We start from the raw sequence: 19,195 nt of genomic DNA on the forward strand, positions 1-19,195 counted from the left end.
CTACATTTCGTGTTTGGAATTTCAGTGTCTGCATATGCAGCAGGTTTATAATCGTCATACAGTGTGTAGTATGTCAAACTTCAGTTTATTTCCAACATACATGTATATAGTGTTCGTAGGTATGACATTATTAGGCTACTACAAACATTAGTACGGCGTAAACAAAACTAAAATACCCCTCTCTCTCCCCCCCCCCCCCCAAAAAAAAAAAAACCCCACAACAAAAACCACATTGTATATACCCAGTACAATATGTAATATTAGTGTCGTTTTGACCACAGATCAAATTTGTAAGATGATTATTAAAATAAAATTGCAGTCCATTCAAAAAGATTAATTAATAATCTTTGAAATTTTTCTAACATCTACATGTACTTCAGTGCAAAATACGAATGTAGGGTTTAAAGGGCAATAAAATCAAATGATTAAACACCGTCCTCGGTGGTGTAGGTACAGGGTTCGCAGCCCGGTACCGGCTTACACCCAGAGCCAGTTTTAACGGTTTGCCGCCGGTTACATTACAGGGCTATTCAACACCGTCCTTGGTGGTGTAGGTACAGGGTTCGCAGCCCGGTACCGGCTTACACCCAGAGCCAGTTTTAACGGTTTGCCGCCGGTTACATTATAGGGCTATGAAACGCCGTCCTCGGTGGTGTAGGTACAGGGTTCGCAGCCCGGTACCGGCTTACACCCAGAGCCAGTTTTAACGGTTTGCCGCCGGTTACATTATAGGGCTATGAGACATGGAGGGAAAACACAAGTCGAATGTGTGGAGTACAATATAATGGTACGAGTTGGTATCCATCTTCAGCGCTGTAATTAAGATGCATAGTGTCATTTTACTTTATTTCTTAGTCTCATTATCATCCAGTGTAAGTATCGGGTACTCGGGTCCGGGTCGAGTTTGACGCTCGCATACTCCGTCCGATATTTTGGACTCGTGGAGGCCAAAGCACTAAGATCACCAAAGTGTATAGCTACCTTATGCACTTAAGTGTATTTAAATGTGGCCCCAACTACATTAGATTTCTTTAAACAAAATTTTCGTTTATCACCGTTGTGGTTAATAACTAGTTAATGACGTAGGATATTTGCTTTATCCTGTAAAGGTAAAAATGGGAATTTCACATTCGGCCCGAACAGGATAAAGCAGATATCCGATGTCATTAACTAGTTCTTATCTTTATCCTGCAGACCATATACATTAAGGGGAAAAGCTTTTATTTCTGTTATTTCAGCCACATTGTACGATGGCCTAGAGGTCAAATGAGCAATTTTGTTATGTAGCTATGCGTGTGACGTCATGAGTAACGCCAAAAGTCATAATCTGCTAGTATACGTTTATGACTGCTTTAATTTGTCATTATAATCTGTCAATAGAAACAGTGGTTGCAGGATAAAAATATCTTGGTACATATCTAAGTGATACGTCCCACTAGAACGCCAAGTGGGACGTAACACTACGACGTCATCGATTGGCGTTTTACCCCTGCGCGTGCTGTAACCTCACCGTGGTGCAGGGGTGTAACATTCTCTTCGAGAATGGCCAATACAGCACAAATTGAAGTTTAGAATAAAAGTCAGTATCTGTCTGTGCTATTTGTATTTGTATTTTTGCACAGTTCTTTACACTGTTTTTATTTATATCTTGAATTTTTCTATTGATGTTGATCATCACCGTATATGTTTCCATTACCATAGTTTGACACCCAATAGCCGATGTATTTTTCGTACTGGGGTGTCGTTAAACATTCATTCATTCATTCGATTGGCGTATTACAACCTAAACGAGTAGAGTGATATAAATTAAGATCGATTATGGGTAATAAATAAGATATTAAACTCGCTGCCATTTCGTTTCATGTCACTCGCTAAAGCTTGGGGCAATGACAATTATTTAAAGAGTGAAATAAACATGATACGGAATGGAAGCTCGTTTAATATCCTATAAATATAATATATAATTATTTCAGACAATATATTTTTCTGAATGAAATATTTGATGATCAAGATAATCCAGTATTATGAATGGTATGGGTAGATCCATATACATGTCATCCAATTCCACAAATTTATTCCACGTTTAGAAATTACTATAGTATAGTAATAGATGTTCTTTCAAGTTGAGAATGTTTGAAGTGTCCATTTATATATGAAAATAAAGCTTTTCCTTACACTCATTGCTGAGAAAATCTTGTGCTATTTATGATCTCACACGGTAATGCAGGGCACAATATTTCACGCGAACCGCCGTTCTGTTCGCGTGTCGGTTACGCAAAATTAAATTTACGCGAACCGCAAATTGGTTGTCATAACCTGTAAACGTTCAGAAATTAAAACTTGCAAACTTCACAATTACAGGAAGTTTATTCACGCACACAGACTACTAGTATTACGACAAATGTTTTAGGTTGATTTTTAAATACTTGCGGCGCAGCAAACCAGTAAACAATGTTATATTTCAACAGTTGTAATTTGCAACCAGTCGTTGCAACCAGTCTAAAGTAAATGTTCAGTATAGAGTCGAGCCAAAAGTTTTAAAGAAATGTTCTCAGAACGCTGGGCACGGCTAAATTATCTGCTGCTATTTTTCTCTAAAGGAATATATATAGACATAATATTGGATTGCCTATAATTTTACATATGTTAAAAACAGTTTTAACGTAAACAGGAATCCAAAAGTGTCACAAAATTGAAAAATACTAACATCGCATAATGAGCTTTAAAAAAACAAATATTTGGAATGTCACTGTAGTATAGAAGTACCATCGATAAAGTGAAAGTAGCATAGCCACCGCAAAACGCAAAAAGGAATCCCTCCAAATGATTATGTATATATTTCAAAGGCATTACGCACAGTACGCATGTGCGTAATGCAAAAAGAAATCCGGGAATAGGTCGAGGCTGTCTGTAATTGTTCTATAAAATATCCTCTTAAAATTGACTCGAAAAAAAAGATTACAAAAAGAAAAAAAAAGAAAGAAAAAAAGGCTCAGATTGCATCTACAGGTGTCCTGAGTTTCAAACTTGTCACGGGGGAGGGGGAGGCCCCGCCGAATATCCCTGCCCGGGCACGCCTACGTAATGCTAAGAAACTTTCTGGCTACGCCCCTCTATTTTGTTTCAGTACTCGACATTTTTTTTTGTACAATGTTTTCTTTTGTATTTGTTTTAACTTTATGTTTCAGCTAAAAACTATGTATTTAAAATATAATTTCTACGTAATTTTGAGGTAACCGATCAGGTAACTCACGGGTTACGCAAATATAATTCACGTAACCGAACAATTGGTTACCTAGGTAAAAACCACGTGATTGGCTACTCCTAGCTTAAGACCTGGTTGCCACAGCCATACCATCCAATGAAATAATCAGGATTGAAATTAATTACTCTGTGACGTATGAGTTAACCTGAAAATGATTAATTTGTGGCACATACGTTAACGCTGTAAATAGATTTTATTTGTGAAAGAGGCTTACTTAGTAGCAAGGGATCTTTTATATGCGTCATCCACAGACAGGATAGCACATACCACAGTCTTTGATATAAGAGTCGTGGTGCATTGGAATAGCGCAATGGGGCTCACGGACGGGAGTCGATCCTACTAATGGAAAAATGTAGCGGGTTTTCTTTTTAAGACTATATGTAAAAATTACCAGATGTTTGACATCCAATAGCCGATGATTAATAAATCAATGTGCTCTGGTGGTGTTGTTAAACAAAACAAAGTTGGAACCATTGGGCTATTTCTCTTTCCAGCCAGTGCTCCACAACTGATGTAACAAAGGCCGTGGTATATACTATCCTGTCTGTGGCATGGTGCATATAAAAGATTTCTTGCTGCTAATCGAAAAGAGTAGCCCATGAAATGGCGACAGCGGGTTTCCTCTCAATATCTGTGCGGTCTTTAACCATATGTCTGACGCCATATAACCGTAAATAAAATGTTTTGAGTGTGTCGTTAAAACATTTACTTCCTTTTACAGTTAAGAATCGGCTGTTTACATCCAGAACCAACTTGGATTATTTTTTATTTATTTTATCTGCCTCCCGGCCAGTACCAAACTGCAACACCCGCCCAGTACCAAACTGCAACACCCGCCCCTACCAGCCCATCAACCGACACGCCCCCCGCCCAGAGGAGGACACCGTCATCAAACTGACCCAGAAAAGGAGACGAGACGCCCCGGACCCGCCCCAACCAAGGGTGGACTGAATAAAAACACCCAAGGACATCTATCAAATTACAAGCACCCACCCCCATTCCCCCAAGATATTTTGCATTATATTTGCTTTATAATAGTGTAAAAGTGTGCCCCCCCCCCCCCCTTTGGCACCTTCCTACGCTCGTGAACATGTATGTTGATGTCTTTGCTATTTAGATGTGGTTCTTTAAATCAGTATACAAACCTGAAATATGAATATTTATGTTTAAGCTACCTCAAGCAAGATTGAGTCGCTGAAAAACGTTGGAGGTATTCTTTTTTCTGTATTTGATGCAGCTCGTAACTAGTGGATTTGGTCGGCGGGCAGTCAAAACGAATCATATCACACTCACTATTATAGGGTGTTTTTTTCGGCTAGATAGGACGGCGATAACAAGGGATTGGATGGCGACATCAAGGGTAGGACGGCGATAACAAGGGACTGGATGGCGATAACAAGGGACTGGATGGCGATAACAAGGGACTGGATGGCGACATCAAGGGTAGGACGGCGATAACAAGGGACTGGATGGCGACATCAAGGGTAGCACGGTGATAACAAGGGACTGGGTGGCGATAACAAGGGACTGGATGGCGACATCAAGGGTATGACGGCGATAACAAGGGGCTGGATGGCGACATCAGGGGTAGGACGGCGATAACAAGGGGCTGGATGGCAAAATGAGCTTGAGCGACCTGAACAATTTTCATAATTCTACCCACGATATTAGTTGTAATGCATGTAAAAATGCGTGGCGATTCATTAACAACCCTATATAGCTGTTTGGCAGTAATGCTAATATGAATAAACGTCGTAATCCAGATTTGGACACTTAAAATTGTTTAATGTGGGCAAAGTTCAGCCAGCCCCCTACATAAATGAGAGCCCGTAGGCTACGCCAATAGAGATTCATGGAATCAACCACTGTTTTACCAAATGTCCATTCGACTGTGCATTGTGCAGAGATACGACCCAGATAACGTATATTACGGTTGTGTTTTTCAGATTTGATTAAAACTTAATTTTATTGCATATAATATTATTAGCATTTCCACAAGTATGCGCGTATATACGTTGTAGAACAATATCAACACCAAGTTCAGCCAGCAGATTTTTTGCTAACGTTTGCGAACTATTTTGACTGGTTCCCAAAGTTGTTATTCGGCTTACTGTGTAGCGTACAAACCAGTTTAGCGAAAGTTAACGACAAGCGGTTGACTGAACTCACCCCAGATCATATAGGCCTATAGTAGTCGATAATATATGGTTCTTCATTATTTGACTGGCTTATTAAATTATTGGAGATTTTTTCAAATTTTTTAAACTATTTAATCCTTTCCTAAATTGTTTCAAAGAACAGTTCATAAATCTCCACAAATCAAAACGGAAAACTAAAAAAAAAATTCTGACAGTTGTTGCCGTCTAGTAAGTCACGTGACCTATTGCATTGAGACTCGTGTTCGTTTTATTAATTGTTATTCTTAATGTCAGTTTCTTTTCGTTTCCTTACAAAACAGGTCCTAATTTCGGTTACTTCATCAATACTTGGGCCTGACAGAAACATTATTAAGAAAAGCAATTAAAATTCGGCAGCAATTATGTATTACAAAATTATTTGTATACATTTTCAGCGAACAGCTGACCGTACCCACGTGCATTTTCGCGCCATTGTTATGTTTACGTGTAGTTTGTTCAGTGCTATGTTATTGTTTATGAAAATGACATGTCATTTGTTGTTTTAATATCTGTTTGATGTTCCGTACTGAAATATATGTAGTAGGTAAATGAAGTGCCAAAGTCGAACAGCATATCCTCAAAAACTGAGTCTTGTACATTTTCACCCGTAGGTTATCCTTGACCCAAATTTCTGCAAGGTACTTGTGCTATCCACTAAACAACTAGTCCCAAATGTTGCACCGCGGAGTTCGAGAGAGATCTCAAAACAAGCCAGTAGATAGGAATGGAATTGGGGGGGGGGGGGGGGGGGGGGGGGGGGGGGGGTAAAGTTTATTTTGTTTAACGACACCACCAGCGCACATTGATTTATTAACCATCGGCTATTGGATGTCAAACATTTGGTATGTTTACATGTATAGCATCGACGTCCGAAACTGCGTGCATTTAACGACAAAACACGAATAAGATATTTACGGAAATACTATTCTACATTTTTCACCTACGATACGTGAAACAAAATAGATTGCAATCGGTTAACGTAAAAAGAAATCAACAATGTGGACGTAAAACAAATCCATTCTAGTAAACAATAGTAAATCATCTCCAGTAAACAGGACAAGAGTGCAACGTTTCTAACTGCGTTCAGGCGCATGCGTTTGCAAAAAGTATCGTAACGCGTATGTGCGGTTCCATCATTTTCCATTTTTAAGGCTACTACATGAACAAAATATATTTTTCTTTGTAAAATATAATTTGTTTAATAAATTGATTCTTACTTAACACGGCTTACACTCAAAATTATTTACAATTGTTATGAATGGATTATGAATACTATTCACTACAGTAGAGGCACAAAAATGTACCATACATCTTGCAGATCGAGTATAATAATTGAAAACAAAATCTAACAAAAGGGGTGTTAAAATAATAAAAAAATATATATAATTTGGCCTTGTTGATCTGGCAGGTGTCATATGACACGAACCGAATGTTAATTCATTTTTCTCCATTTTAAGTAAATTTCTACAAGTCACGTGGACCCGATATCGGTAAATTTTAGGAATAAAGAAAAACTACTTAGTAAAATTAATGGTTTTAGGGGGTTGTAAAGTTTTGTATTTATATACTTACTCGTCTGAACTTTATTGTTAATGCAAATGTTTTCGAACTGTGAAGGAAAACCTCGCAAATGAACGACACGCAGACGACAACAAATCGGATGTTGATTGCGCGAACCGTGCACGAGAAAACAAACTGAACGGAGTTGGAAGTATAACGCAGTTAGGGGCATTGATGATAGTCTTATAGAGGAAACCAGCTACATTTTCCCATTAGTAGCAAGGGATCTTTGATATGAACCATTCCACAAACATGATAAATTCGTTGCACGTTTTAAACTATAGCAACATGTTATTTCGACATTTTGTCCACACACACACACACATACACATACACATACACATACACACAGAGAGAGCGAGAGACAGAGAGGGTGGGGTGGGGGTGGGGTGGAGGGGGTTATGACGACTGAGAAACCGAGAAAAATTAATGAATATTTAACGGCACTCCAGTACGAAAAACGCGTCGGCTATTGAGTGCTAAACGGAGGTATGAGTTAAAGTTAGTTTGTTTTATTTAACGACACCACTAGAACATATTAGATATCAAACATTTGGTCATTCTGACGTAGTTTTAGAAAGAAAAACCGTTTCGTACCACGGCCTTTGATATACTTTGTGCACTGGTTAGAACGGGGAAAAACAGTCCGATAACGGGGACCTACTGAAGTGATTAGATCTTACGACGCAAGCACCTAGTACGAGCTTTCTACCAGCTGGGGGGGGGGGGGGGGGGGGGGGCGTAGCAGTGTGGTAAATCGCTTGCTTGATGCGCGGTCGGTTTGGGATCGATCCCCGTTCGTGGTCCCACTGGGTATAATTCCTCGATTAAGCCAGTGCACCACGACTGGCATGTCAAAGGTCACGGCGGGTTACATGGCTCGAACTTAACGGCGACACCTATGGCAATTGACGCTACCAAGATATAAATTACAGTGGGTCGGGAGCATATCCGACGGCACGTTTGTGCCGCTGAATAAAAAAAATACTGCCGTTGATAAAACTCCTCGACGACAGCAAAATTAATATATCTGGTATACATTATTTAATATTTGTACATCTGAAATAAGTTTACATCTGAAATAAGTCTACATCATACATGCAACAAAATAACCTTTCAGTCATATTTATCTGCCGGAAAGGTCACTTTTTAAAACATTGCCATAGGCAGGCTCAAAATTGCCGTCAGTGGGCCGTTTTACACACAATTTAAAACAGAAATGCTACGGGCGACACATTCTTAAGTTCGAGCCCTGAGGTACTCTCCGGTCTGTGGGATGGAGCATATAAAAGATCCCTTGCAACTTATGGGAAAGTGTCACAGGTTTAATCACATTTCTGCCACAACAACCATTTTAAGCAAATAATAATTATTTCTAATTGCATGTCTTATCAACAGACGCCCGTTTCCTCAAATTTCAATTATCAGTGCCGGAAAGAAAGTATCACGTCCCAGCTAAAGAAGGCCGACAGGCAGTGTGATTGAGTAACCGAAATTGGACAACAATGTTTACGTTAAAAACAACACATATTACGACTTGAATCAACAAAGTATCAATGAAAGCAGTAAGTTTACATATCGAACTACATTTCCCCCAGTAACACCGCGCCTGTTTAATTTGTTCTCATTGACGATTTGATCACAGCATGTTTTCGATTCCGCAACGTTCCGTCGGGTTTCTTGCCCCGTCTGTCAGTCGCTACAGAAGAACAACGGCTGAACCGCGTATGCTAATTAGGAGACGTGTATTGCACGTAAACCACAATCTTTGCGATCCGGACAGTGCTAGTCGAAAAAACTGCGAGCTCACGTGCATTGAATAAACCATATTTTTCTCTGTGAATTGCGGACCGTTTGTTGTTGAATTTGCGTTTTACGTGTTGCTCGTGTCGAGAGCTGACATAATCATCATCATGGGTGTAGGTTGGGACGATTTATTCGGTTTCGCTTTCGGGGTCAACGCGATATCTGCATTGTAACTTGTTTTATCTTTTAGGTTGTTTTTTTTTTTGGGGGGGGGGGGGGTTCGGTTTTCGTTACTAAAACGCATCGCACGCGCATGTTTGAAGTATACCGTTTGTTTACGGCAATGCTAAGTAGCACCCACCTGTACATACATTAAGCCGTTACAATGCATGTATCATTTCACATACAATATAGGCCCTACTACAATGTATCGAATGTATGCCATCGTATGTTATGTATTGTCAAACCTGTTAACTTAAGCAGCCACCACACAGGTGTATGATTAATTGAATCAGTGACCCTTGTGTTGTGGGGCGGGATGTATCCCAGTGGCAAAACATTCGCTTCATGCGCAGTCTGTCTGGGATCGATCACCGTAGATGGACCCACTGGGCTATTTCTCGTTCCAGCCAGTGCTCCACAACTGGTGTAACAAAGGCCGTGGTATGTACTATCCTGTATGTGGGATGGTGCATATAAAAGATCCCTTGCTGCTAATCGAAAAGAGTAGCCCGTGAAGTAGCGACAGCAGGTTTCCTCTCTCAATATCTGTGTGGTCCATGGCCATATGTCTGACGCCATATAAATGTAAATAAAATGTGTTGAGTGCATCATTAAAATAAAATATTTCCTTCCTTCCGTTGTGAGGTATAGATAAGGCAATTCCAACCCAAAGGACAAAATGTTTTTTGTGAGGGCCGAGGTTTACCAAGACCATGACAAAATGTCTACAGCTCACAATGGTGATTGATTCTTTTTATTACATACCTACTCAATGTTACTATAGTGATAAAGACATTTTTAAACTGTATGATAAATTATTTTGTATCGCACGTGTGTGATTTGGACCGGAAGTTTTTAAATGGTTTTATTACTGACGTCATGTCAGATTTACAGATTACATCACATCATATTTGAAACATTACACACGATTTCTGCAGTGTATGATTCTTAACGTTAAGTAAATCCATGGAAGGAGATTGGTTAATAGATTTAAAGGAACATTCCTGAGTTTGCTGTAATTTTTCAGATGTTATCGACTAACAGAGACTTTTTAATGATTGTAATTACATATCAAATATATTTGTTTCTGCATAAAATATTAGTGGCTGTATATTAAACGTGTTTCTGATCCTTCTAATGTTAGTACTAGATTAAATTTCATTTTATTTTTTAAATTATTTTTTTTCGACAAAATTCAGTTTGGGCTTCTTACAAATATTAAGACGACCAGAAACACATAGATATACAGACACTGATATTCTAGACAAGAAACTATATTTAATATGCAAGTTTAATCGCAGAAATATTTTATTATTTGAAGACATCTTACAATGCAGCAAACTCAGGAATGTCCTTTTAAGAAAGTGTAGTTATGGCTTTAAATTAAAAAACGTTTTTGTAAAAAATAAAAGGAGGTATGTAATAACTTTTTTTATACAGAACTTCACATACGCTGTTTTCTCTTCCTATTTATTGCCCATTGGATTATTTCTCGTTCCAGACAGTTTTCCACAACTGATATAACAAAGTCTGTGGTATGTACTATCCTGTCTGTGGGATGGTGCATATAAAAGATCCCTTGCTGCTAATTGGAAAGAGTAGCCCATGCAGTGGTGACAGCGGGTTTCATCTCTCAATATATGTGTGGTCCTTAACCATATGTCTGATGCCATATAACACTAATTAAAATGTGTTGAATGCATTGTTAAATAAAACATTTCTCTCTCTCACTCCTATTTATTGCACTTGTTTATTTGCAATATAAACTTGTGCAATAAATAGGATGCAAAAACAACTTATGTGAAGTTCTGTATATTTCTTGCCCATTTAATTACAGTAACAAAACAGTTTGTTTATTCTAGAACAATTCATAAACATTTCTCCAACAAACTCATTTAATTATCCACGGAAAAAACAGTCAACATTACACAGTGATATGAAAATGTAACAACTTGACCATAATTATAAAGTTAAAAATATTAATTTGTTTAAATATTTTTAAAACAAAGATCCAACTTGAAATGTCTACTTGGGGAATATGTAATTCAACAGAATTCCCAAAAACATGAGATATGACGTCACTTGTGATATCACATGAGTTATAATGTCAGGCATATTTAGAAATCATCTAGACAGATTTATCTGTCACCATGCAAAAGCTGGATAATTCAGTCCAGTGGGTACGAAATATACAGCAGTTCTGTATTTATTACATAACTTCTTTTATGTTTTACAAAACGTTTTTTAATATATATCGTCATAACAACACTTTGTTAAATCTATGATCAAAACTCCTTTCATGGATTTATTAAACATTAAGAATCATACTCTGCGGCAGCCTTGTGTAATGTTTCAAATACGATATGACGTAATTTGTAAATCGTATATGACGTGAGTAACTAAAAGGGGCTAACTGCAGTAAAAAGAAAAAGGGAATTCCCCATTTAAAAGTTCCGGTCCAGATACAAAATAAATTTATCACACGGTTTCAAAATGCCTTTATCACTATAGTAAGATTGAATAGGTATGTAATAAAATCATTGTCATCACAGCCAAATTGTTATCGGTGTTGAATTCTCCAACTATAATTTATTTAAAAATTCTACAAATGTATCGATTATATTCCACGATTTTGGGGTAAGTAATTTTACCCTCCGTACCCTCAATAGCATGAATCCTGCTTAGCTAGGGTCCGTCCATAATTTTCAACATTTTTACAAGTGTACAAAAAGTACACTTTTGACCACCCCCCTCCCCTCTCCTAAAAAGGGTACATTTTTCATTTAAAAAAAAAGTTTACGCTGGCCCCTTAAACACCCTCTTCCCCCCCCCATATACGGTTTGTACGCTCGTGAAAATGTTAAAAATTATGGACGGCCCCTTAGGTAACCAGAAGTTGGTTTACATGATTTTTATCTCGATTGTTTGGTTATTTTCATTTTATTTCAACTCATTTTTGTGCTTATATCCAGTTAAGGTTCAAGCACACTGTCCTGGGCACATACCTCAGCTATCTGGGCTGTCTGTCCAGGACAGTGGATTAGTTGTTAGTTGGTTAGTGAGAGAGAAGAGGGTGGGTATAGTTGCCGTACATCTACCCATTGAGCCCTTAAGAACTCGCTTTGGGTGGGAGCTGGTACCGGGCTGCGAACCCTGTACCTACCAGCCTGTAGTCCGATGGTTTAACCACTGCACCACCGAGGCCGGTGTTTGGTTATATACGACTTGTAATTGTGTAATGGGTGCAATACAATTTGATGTTTAAGGTGCTGTGCATAGTGTTAAAACAAATTAATACGTGGTCAAATTAAAGAATTTCCACAGTCCTAAATCATACCTAAAGAGTTATTTCCCTTGAATGGCAAACCTTTTGTGTTCCTAAAAGCATACAAGTAAACAAACTCAGAGATGTGAATCATTATGCCACCATTTTGGCATAATATGTTGTGTCATCTGATGCGGATTGACCATGGGCAGAGTTTTAGCTCAGTTAACTGACTGCTCGCTTGAGGTGCTTGCAGCACAGGATCGAACCACCTTGGTCAGTGTTTGTGCCAGAAATAAACTTTTGGGTACGGTGCTATGGACTTGAATGCAACAGGGGGTATGGGGAGACATCCCCCAGAAAGAAAATGGGTTACGTTTAGGGCTAGTGTTAAGAAAATCATACATTAATTGATAAGAGTAATTAATTTTGTAAAACAAAATACTTTAAAAAAATAAAATATGCCCAGAAATTTGGGTATGGAGCCATAAACGTTTTGCCCTCTGGCAGAAATTCTGTCGGTGGATCCATTCAACTGATTGTTTCTTTCTTGTTCCAACCAATGCACCACGACAGGTATATAAAAGGCTGTGGTATGTGCTATCCTGTCTGTCGATGGTGTATATAAAAGATCCCTTGCTTCTAATGGAAAAAATGGAGTGGGTTTCCTCTCTAAGACTATATCAAAATAACCAAATGTTTCACACCCAATAGCCGATGATTAATAAATCAATGTGCTCTAGTGGTGTCATTAAACAAAACAAACTTTATAAAAGGTCTATTTCTGCTAATTGAAAAAGATGAGCCCATTTTATGATAGCAGCAGGGTTCGTCTCCGTAACTCTACGTTCCTTAACCATATATGACAAAGGAAGGAAGTGTTTTATTTAACAACACACTCAACACATTTTATTTACAGTTATATGGCGTCAGACATATGGTTAAGGACCACACATATATTGAGAGAGGAAACCCGCTGTCGCCACTTCATGGGCTACTCTTTTCAATTAGCAGCAAGGGATCTTTTATATGCCATCCCACAGACAGGATAGCACATACCACGGCCTTTGATGTACCAGTTGTGGTGCACTGGCTGGAGTGAGAAATAGCCCAACGGGCCCACTGACTGGGATCGATCCCAGACCGACCGTGCATCAAGTGAGCGCTTTACCACTGGGCTACATCCCACCCCCACCCCCATATAAGGCAGTTACTGTATAACCATAATTAAAACGTATTGAAAGTTAAAGTTCTCGACATGACTTGAGTACCCGTACAAGGTGGAATACAATGATCAAATATATATAATACAATGGATGATGTAGGACAATAATTTCAGCAGTAGATAATCAACGATATAAGTTACACAATAATTATATGATCATGCGCTAGTTTCTCTTTTTAAACTGGCCGGCCATCCGGCCGTCATAACATTGAACATATCAACCGGTTTCTAATTTCAATACAATGGCATGATTTGGCATCCATGTTCAGCGTTGGAATTAAGATCCATAATGCTATTTTAGTTTATTCCTTAGTCTCATCATCATCTAGATTAAGTGTCGGGTACTCGGGTCCGGGTCGAGTTTAACCCTCGAGTACTCGAGTCCAATATTTGGGACTCATGGAGGCCCTAATGTACATGAAATCTAAAAGATGAAATCCATTGTTCCATTAGTACTAATAGTAGCAAGGGATCATTTATATGCACCATCCCACAGATAGGGTAGTACATACCACATCCAGTTGTGGTGCACTGGTTGGAATGAGAAGTAGCTCTGGGAGGTAACTTTTTATGTGAAAATAAAATAAATATTCTATTGAAACCGAAATTGGCAAATATATAGACTATCTGACATTACCAATTCGCCAAAAAGCTACTAATTCGAAAACTTCATGTCTTTGTATGTGTATAGCGATTTATAAAAATTACCATAGTTTGACACCCAATCCTGATGTATTTTTCATGCTGGGGTGTCATTAAACATTCATTCATTCATTCATTCATTCATTCATTCATTCATTCATTATTCTTCACATTCATTCATTCTATTCTTAACAATAATTCTGTTTAGCTACATATTACTTTAATTTGGCTACATATTTTCTGATTTGTCAAATTGCTATTAATGTTTGGCATCCAGCTTAAACCCTAAATTCCATGTCTGTTTGTAAAGGTATAATAATATTATTAATAAATTTTAATTTCATTGATTTTTTTGTTTTTAATTTCAGGCGACATGGATTCCCCGGAGAGTGACAAGAAGGATGTGCGCCGTCCAATGAATGCGTTTCTCATCTTCTGTAAGCGTCACCGCGCCATTGTGCGCGAGAAACACCCCGACCTCGACAACCGCAGCGTCACCAAGATACTGGGAGACCTGTGGGCGAACCTCGGAGAGGACGACAAATCGGTGTACACCAAGTTAGCCAAACAGGTAGGTCACACTGTATAATAGTCTCTGGCACTTGCCCTTTTGTTGAGTCTCAAGAAAATCAGTTGTTAGACCGAGCTTTAGCGATCAAGCTATTGCAATTTATTTTCGTGCTTATATCCAAGTACGGTTCAAGCATGCTGTCCTGGACACACACACCTCGGCTATCTGAGCTAGTGGTTAGTGAGAGAGAAGAAGGTGTAGTGGTCTTATACCTACCCACTTAGTCGTTAAACTGGCTCTGGGTGGGAGCCAGTAACGGGCTGCAAACATAGTACCGGCCTTGTTACTGATGGCGTAACCACGACACCACCGAGGCCAGTAGTATTTTAAAGAAGAATGAATTGTCAGCCAATCGTCTAGTCTTGACTGTTGAGGATTCAGGTGTTAGTTACAGAATAATAGATGGCTGACTAAGCAGAACGAAGTCTATGTGTTTGGTTGTTGGTGTTCGTACATGACGGAGGGACACGTTACATAATACATAATTACAGATGCAGTCTCGTTACCGCTAAAGAACACCAGTAATAATTGTTTACGCTGTTTGTTTCTACACTCAACAAGCGGATTGTGTCAAAAAAAATTGAAAGTTTTTATTGTGAATTTTTTATATGTGAAAAAAAATATATATACTTACTGATATTCAGCATTCAATACTTTAGTTTGTTAGTTACGTACCACAGGTGGTGGAAGGTGCCATCAGCTGTAGTTGGGGTAAACTACCAAATTATATATTAATTCACCTTTCAGCTGGAAATGCAAAATGTTCAGTTTGAAAGAGCACGTTTCTTACAATAGCAAACAAAATCATCCATCTGCAATGCATTTTCAATTTAGAGGTGTGCTATATGAATTTCGAAGACTCAAACTCCCTGAAACTTGAAGTATTTTGTTGTCAGAGTTTGACTATATATATATTTGCATATAATAATATATATCCCTTGCTGCTAATGAAAAAATAAAGAGGGCTTCCTCTGAAAACTGTAAAAATTATAAAATGTTTAACATCCATTGATGATTAATTCACGACATAATGTTCTCTTCAAGTGGTGTCTTTAAGCAAAACAAACTTGAATGGGTGTTTTTTGGGTAGTTTCTTGTATTGCTATGACGATATATATGTCGTATTTCCAGTACAAGGATGTATTCATGAAGGCCAACCCCGACTATAAATGGTACAACCCATATATCTATCTTATTTCCAGTACAAGAATGTGTTCATGAAGGCCAACCCCGACTATAAATGGTACAACCCATATATCTATCTTATTTCCAGTACAAGAATGTGTTCATGAAGGCCAACCCCGACTATAAATGGTACAACCCATATATCTATCTTATTTCCAGTACAAGAATGCGTTCATGAAGGCCAACCCCGACTATAAATGGTACAACCCATATATCTGTCTTATTTCCAGTACAAGGATGCGTTCATGAAGGCCAACCCCAACTATAAATGGTACAACCCATATATCTGTCTTATTTCCAGTACAAGGTCAACCCCAACTATAAATGGTACAACCCATATATCTGTCTTATTTCCAGTACAAGGCCAACCCTGACTATAAATGGTACAACCCATATATCTGTCTTATTTCCAGTACAAGGATGCGTTCATGAAGGCCAACCCCAACTATAAATGGTACAACCCATATATCTGTCTTATTTCCGGTACAAGGCCAACCCCAACTATAAATGGTACAACCCATATATCTGTCTTATTTCCAATACAAGGATGCGTTCATGAAGGCCAACCCTGACTATAAATGGTACAACCCATATATCTATCTTATTTCCAGTACAAGGATGCATTCATGAAGGCCAACCCCAACTATAAATGGTACAACCCATATATCTGTCTTATTTCCAGTACAAGGCCAACCCCACCTATAAATGGTACAACCCATATATCTGTCTTATTTCCAGTACAAGGATGCGTTCATGAAGGCCAACCCTGACTATAAATGGTACAACCCGGAGAAGGTGTTGCAGCCCCCGACCAAGATGACGACGCGACCCACCAACATCCGGGTTCTCAACGGGGCGCCGGAGATATCCCTCGATGGCAAGATCGTGCCAGGGAAACTTGCCGGTTAGTATTGTGTATATCAGATAGGGCTTGAGATATCCCTCGATGACAAGATCATGTCTGGGAAACTTGCCGGTTCGTATTGTGCATATCAGATAGGGCTTCAAATAGAGTTCTGTTTGGACAAAATGTGTGTAAAAATCTATTGGTAATAAAAGGTAGAAAAATAATGTATCGTAGTTGTTAAACGCGCTCTGTCACGGATGATTGACCTAATTACTGACCCAACAAAATATTATATGACAATATATACATTTGATTTGTACCTAAAAGTACTTTATTTAAACATCTACATAACCACCATATCACACTTATTATTAAAAAATATATAAAAATAATTGAATTATGGGTACGGTCCATAATTCTGAGAAAAATAACGTCTATTTGGAGAGCAGAGGTGTGACGTATTATTTTGAGTCACGTGACAGGCATTCCCTGAATAACCGCAGTGCCAAAACGATTTACCAAGCTCGTGTAAAGAGAACGCTTGACCGTCCTTTGCGACATAGGGTAAATAGAAAAAACAACAACAGTGAAAATAAGTTATTAAAAATTAATAAAAATATGTAGTGAATGATATTAAGCTTATACATTAATTTATTTTAGTAACAGAAGCATGTTAAACATCGCCAATCCCGACTAGTTAGGCCTTTGCATCTGTAGGTAAATTTATCGTTAGTCGTACGCGAAAAACTCTAAACATCTGGATCACAAACACCGTCATTTTCCACCTTGTCAAATTCATTATCATGCAAAATATGCCATAACAGCTGACTTGGGATAGGAATTGTAACATTTTTAAAGAATACTCTGAACTAGACGGTGTTTATATACGATGTGACTATATATACGAAGGCCGTGTCTATAGCGTCCACTAACGAGGGCTGGCTATATTCACAGCAAAAATGTATATAGGCGGTAAATAAGTACATGTATTTGATTGATCCATATTACTGAACCATCTTGAACAGGAGGAATACATACTAAGTACTGTACGAACAGTGCATTTTCTGAACAGGAGACGGGGTGGGGGAGTATATGAATTTAGCGGACCCTTTTGTGTACGTTTTCCATAGATATATGAATAGTGTCATATTGTCCCTACAGTACTAACAAAAAATTAATTATAATAAATAAATAAATAAACAAAAAATTAATTATAAATAAATAAATAAATAAATAAATAAATAGATGATGATGATAATAAATAAATAAATAAATAGATGATGATGATGATGATGATGATGATGATGATGATGATGATGATGATGATAAATAAATAAATAAAAATAAAAATTACAAATTATCAGCTGCTGAGGTAGATTAACTGAAAGAGAAACTAACAACGGACAGTACACAAACTAACAACAGGGCTTGAACTTAATAATTTTTCACTGATTGCAATTTTGAGGCTGCTTACATAAATTTTGTAAAAAAATTAATTTTACTGTAAATAAATATGACTAAAAGGTTATTTTGCTGTATTTAGTCATTTCAAATGCTCAAAATTGCAAGGGACAATAAAACTCAAAATACATTTTTTATAGGCTACTAATAAAGCTTGGACCACTCCCGGGTCCCCCTCTAAATTTATGTAACGTTTCTGTAACAACCGCCCCCACCCACCCCCACTGCGACCTGATTTTACCAACATTATAATACATATAATAATAATAATAATACACAATTATTATTACTACTACTACTACTACTACTACTACTACTACTACTACTACTACTACTACTACTACTACTACTACTACTACTACTACTACTACTACTACTATTATTATTATTATTAGCCTACTACTACCTTTTTGGAGAGGCGGTGTTTTATCTGGAGGAGTTTTGGCTATAAAAATGCAAGATTAACGTGTGTGCACACACGCATAAACGGCAGGCTGAACTTGTCCCTTCACGTAGAACTGGATTCAACTGGGTTAAGTAATAATTAGCCAACCTTTTGGTGACAAAACATGGAACAGTAGGCCTACACTGTTTTTTTACGCTATACATTAAAACCGAAATACCACTTTGTGAACCAATCAAAATAATTTGCACATGTGCCTAATAATAATAATAATAAATGGTGAGTTCATGTTCCGACTGTTTATTATTTTATTTCAGCGTATTCGCGGTTATTTTCGTCATGAAATAATATATTTTTTATTATTTGCCATGTATATAGCCAGCCCTCATTTGCCAAGTCTCTATACATGGCGATTGTTTATATAAAATCCACAAATACATTATACAGTTGTCGTATATATAGCCTCATCACTACGAATCTGTTTTTCCGTATTTTTATGACTTTTTACAAGAAAACTTCCAAATTTTACTCGATCGTAGTTCAATTTAAATGTTTTGGATCATACAGTAACTAGGTTTGTTATTCCAAATGAATGTAATTTTCCATTTATAATGCATATTTAGAGA

At 37.8% G+C, this 19,195-nt stretch overlaps 1 protein-coding gene across 1 annotated transcript in view; it reads left to right on the top strand.

Moving 5' to 3' along the window:
- The first annotated feature begins 8,463 nt into the window (after nt 1-8,463).
- The window catches only part of LOC121386754 (HMG box transcription factor BBX-like), a 36,479-nt gene continuing 25,747 nt past the window's right edge, over nt 8,464-19,195 (top strand). The window contains exons 1-3 of the mRNA XM_041517756.1: nt 8,464-8,567; nt 14,471-14,673; nt 16,597-16,762. Of these exons, the coding sequence (XP_041373690.1) occupies nt 14,476-14,673; nt 16,597-16,762 (364 nt within the window). The 5' untranslated portion in view covers nt 8,464-8,567; nt 14,471-14,475. The remainder of the gene's footprint in view (nt 8,568-14,470; nt 14,674-16,596; nt 16,763-19,195) is intronic.

This window comes from Gigantopelta aegis, chromosome 12, assembly GCF_016097555.1.
Source record: "Gigantopelta aegis isolate Gae_Host chromosome 12, Gae_host_genome, whole genome shotgun sequence".
NCBI classification, from domain to species: domain Eukaryota; kingdom Metazoa; phylum Mollusca; class Gastropoda; order Neomphalida; family Peltospiridae; genus Gigantopelta; species Gigantopelta aegis.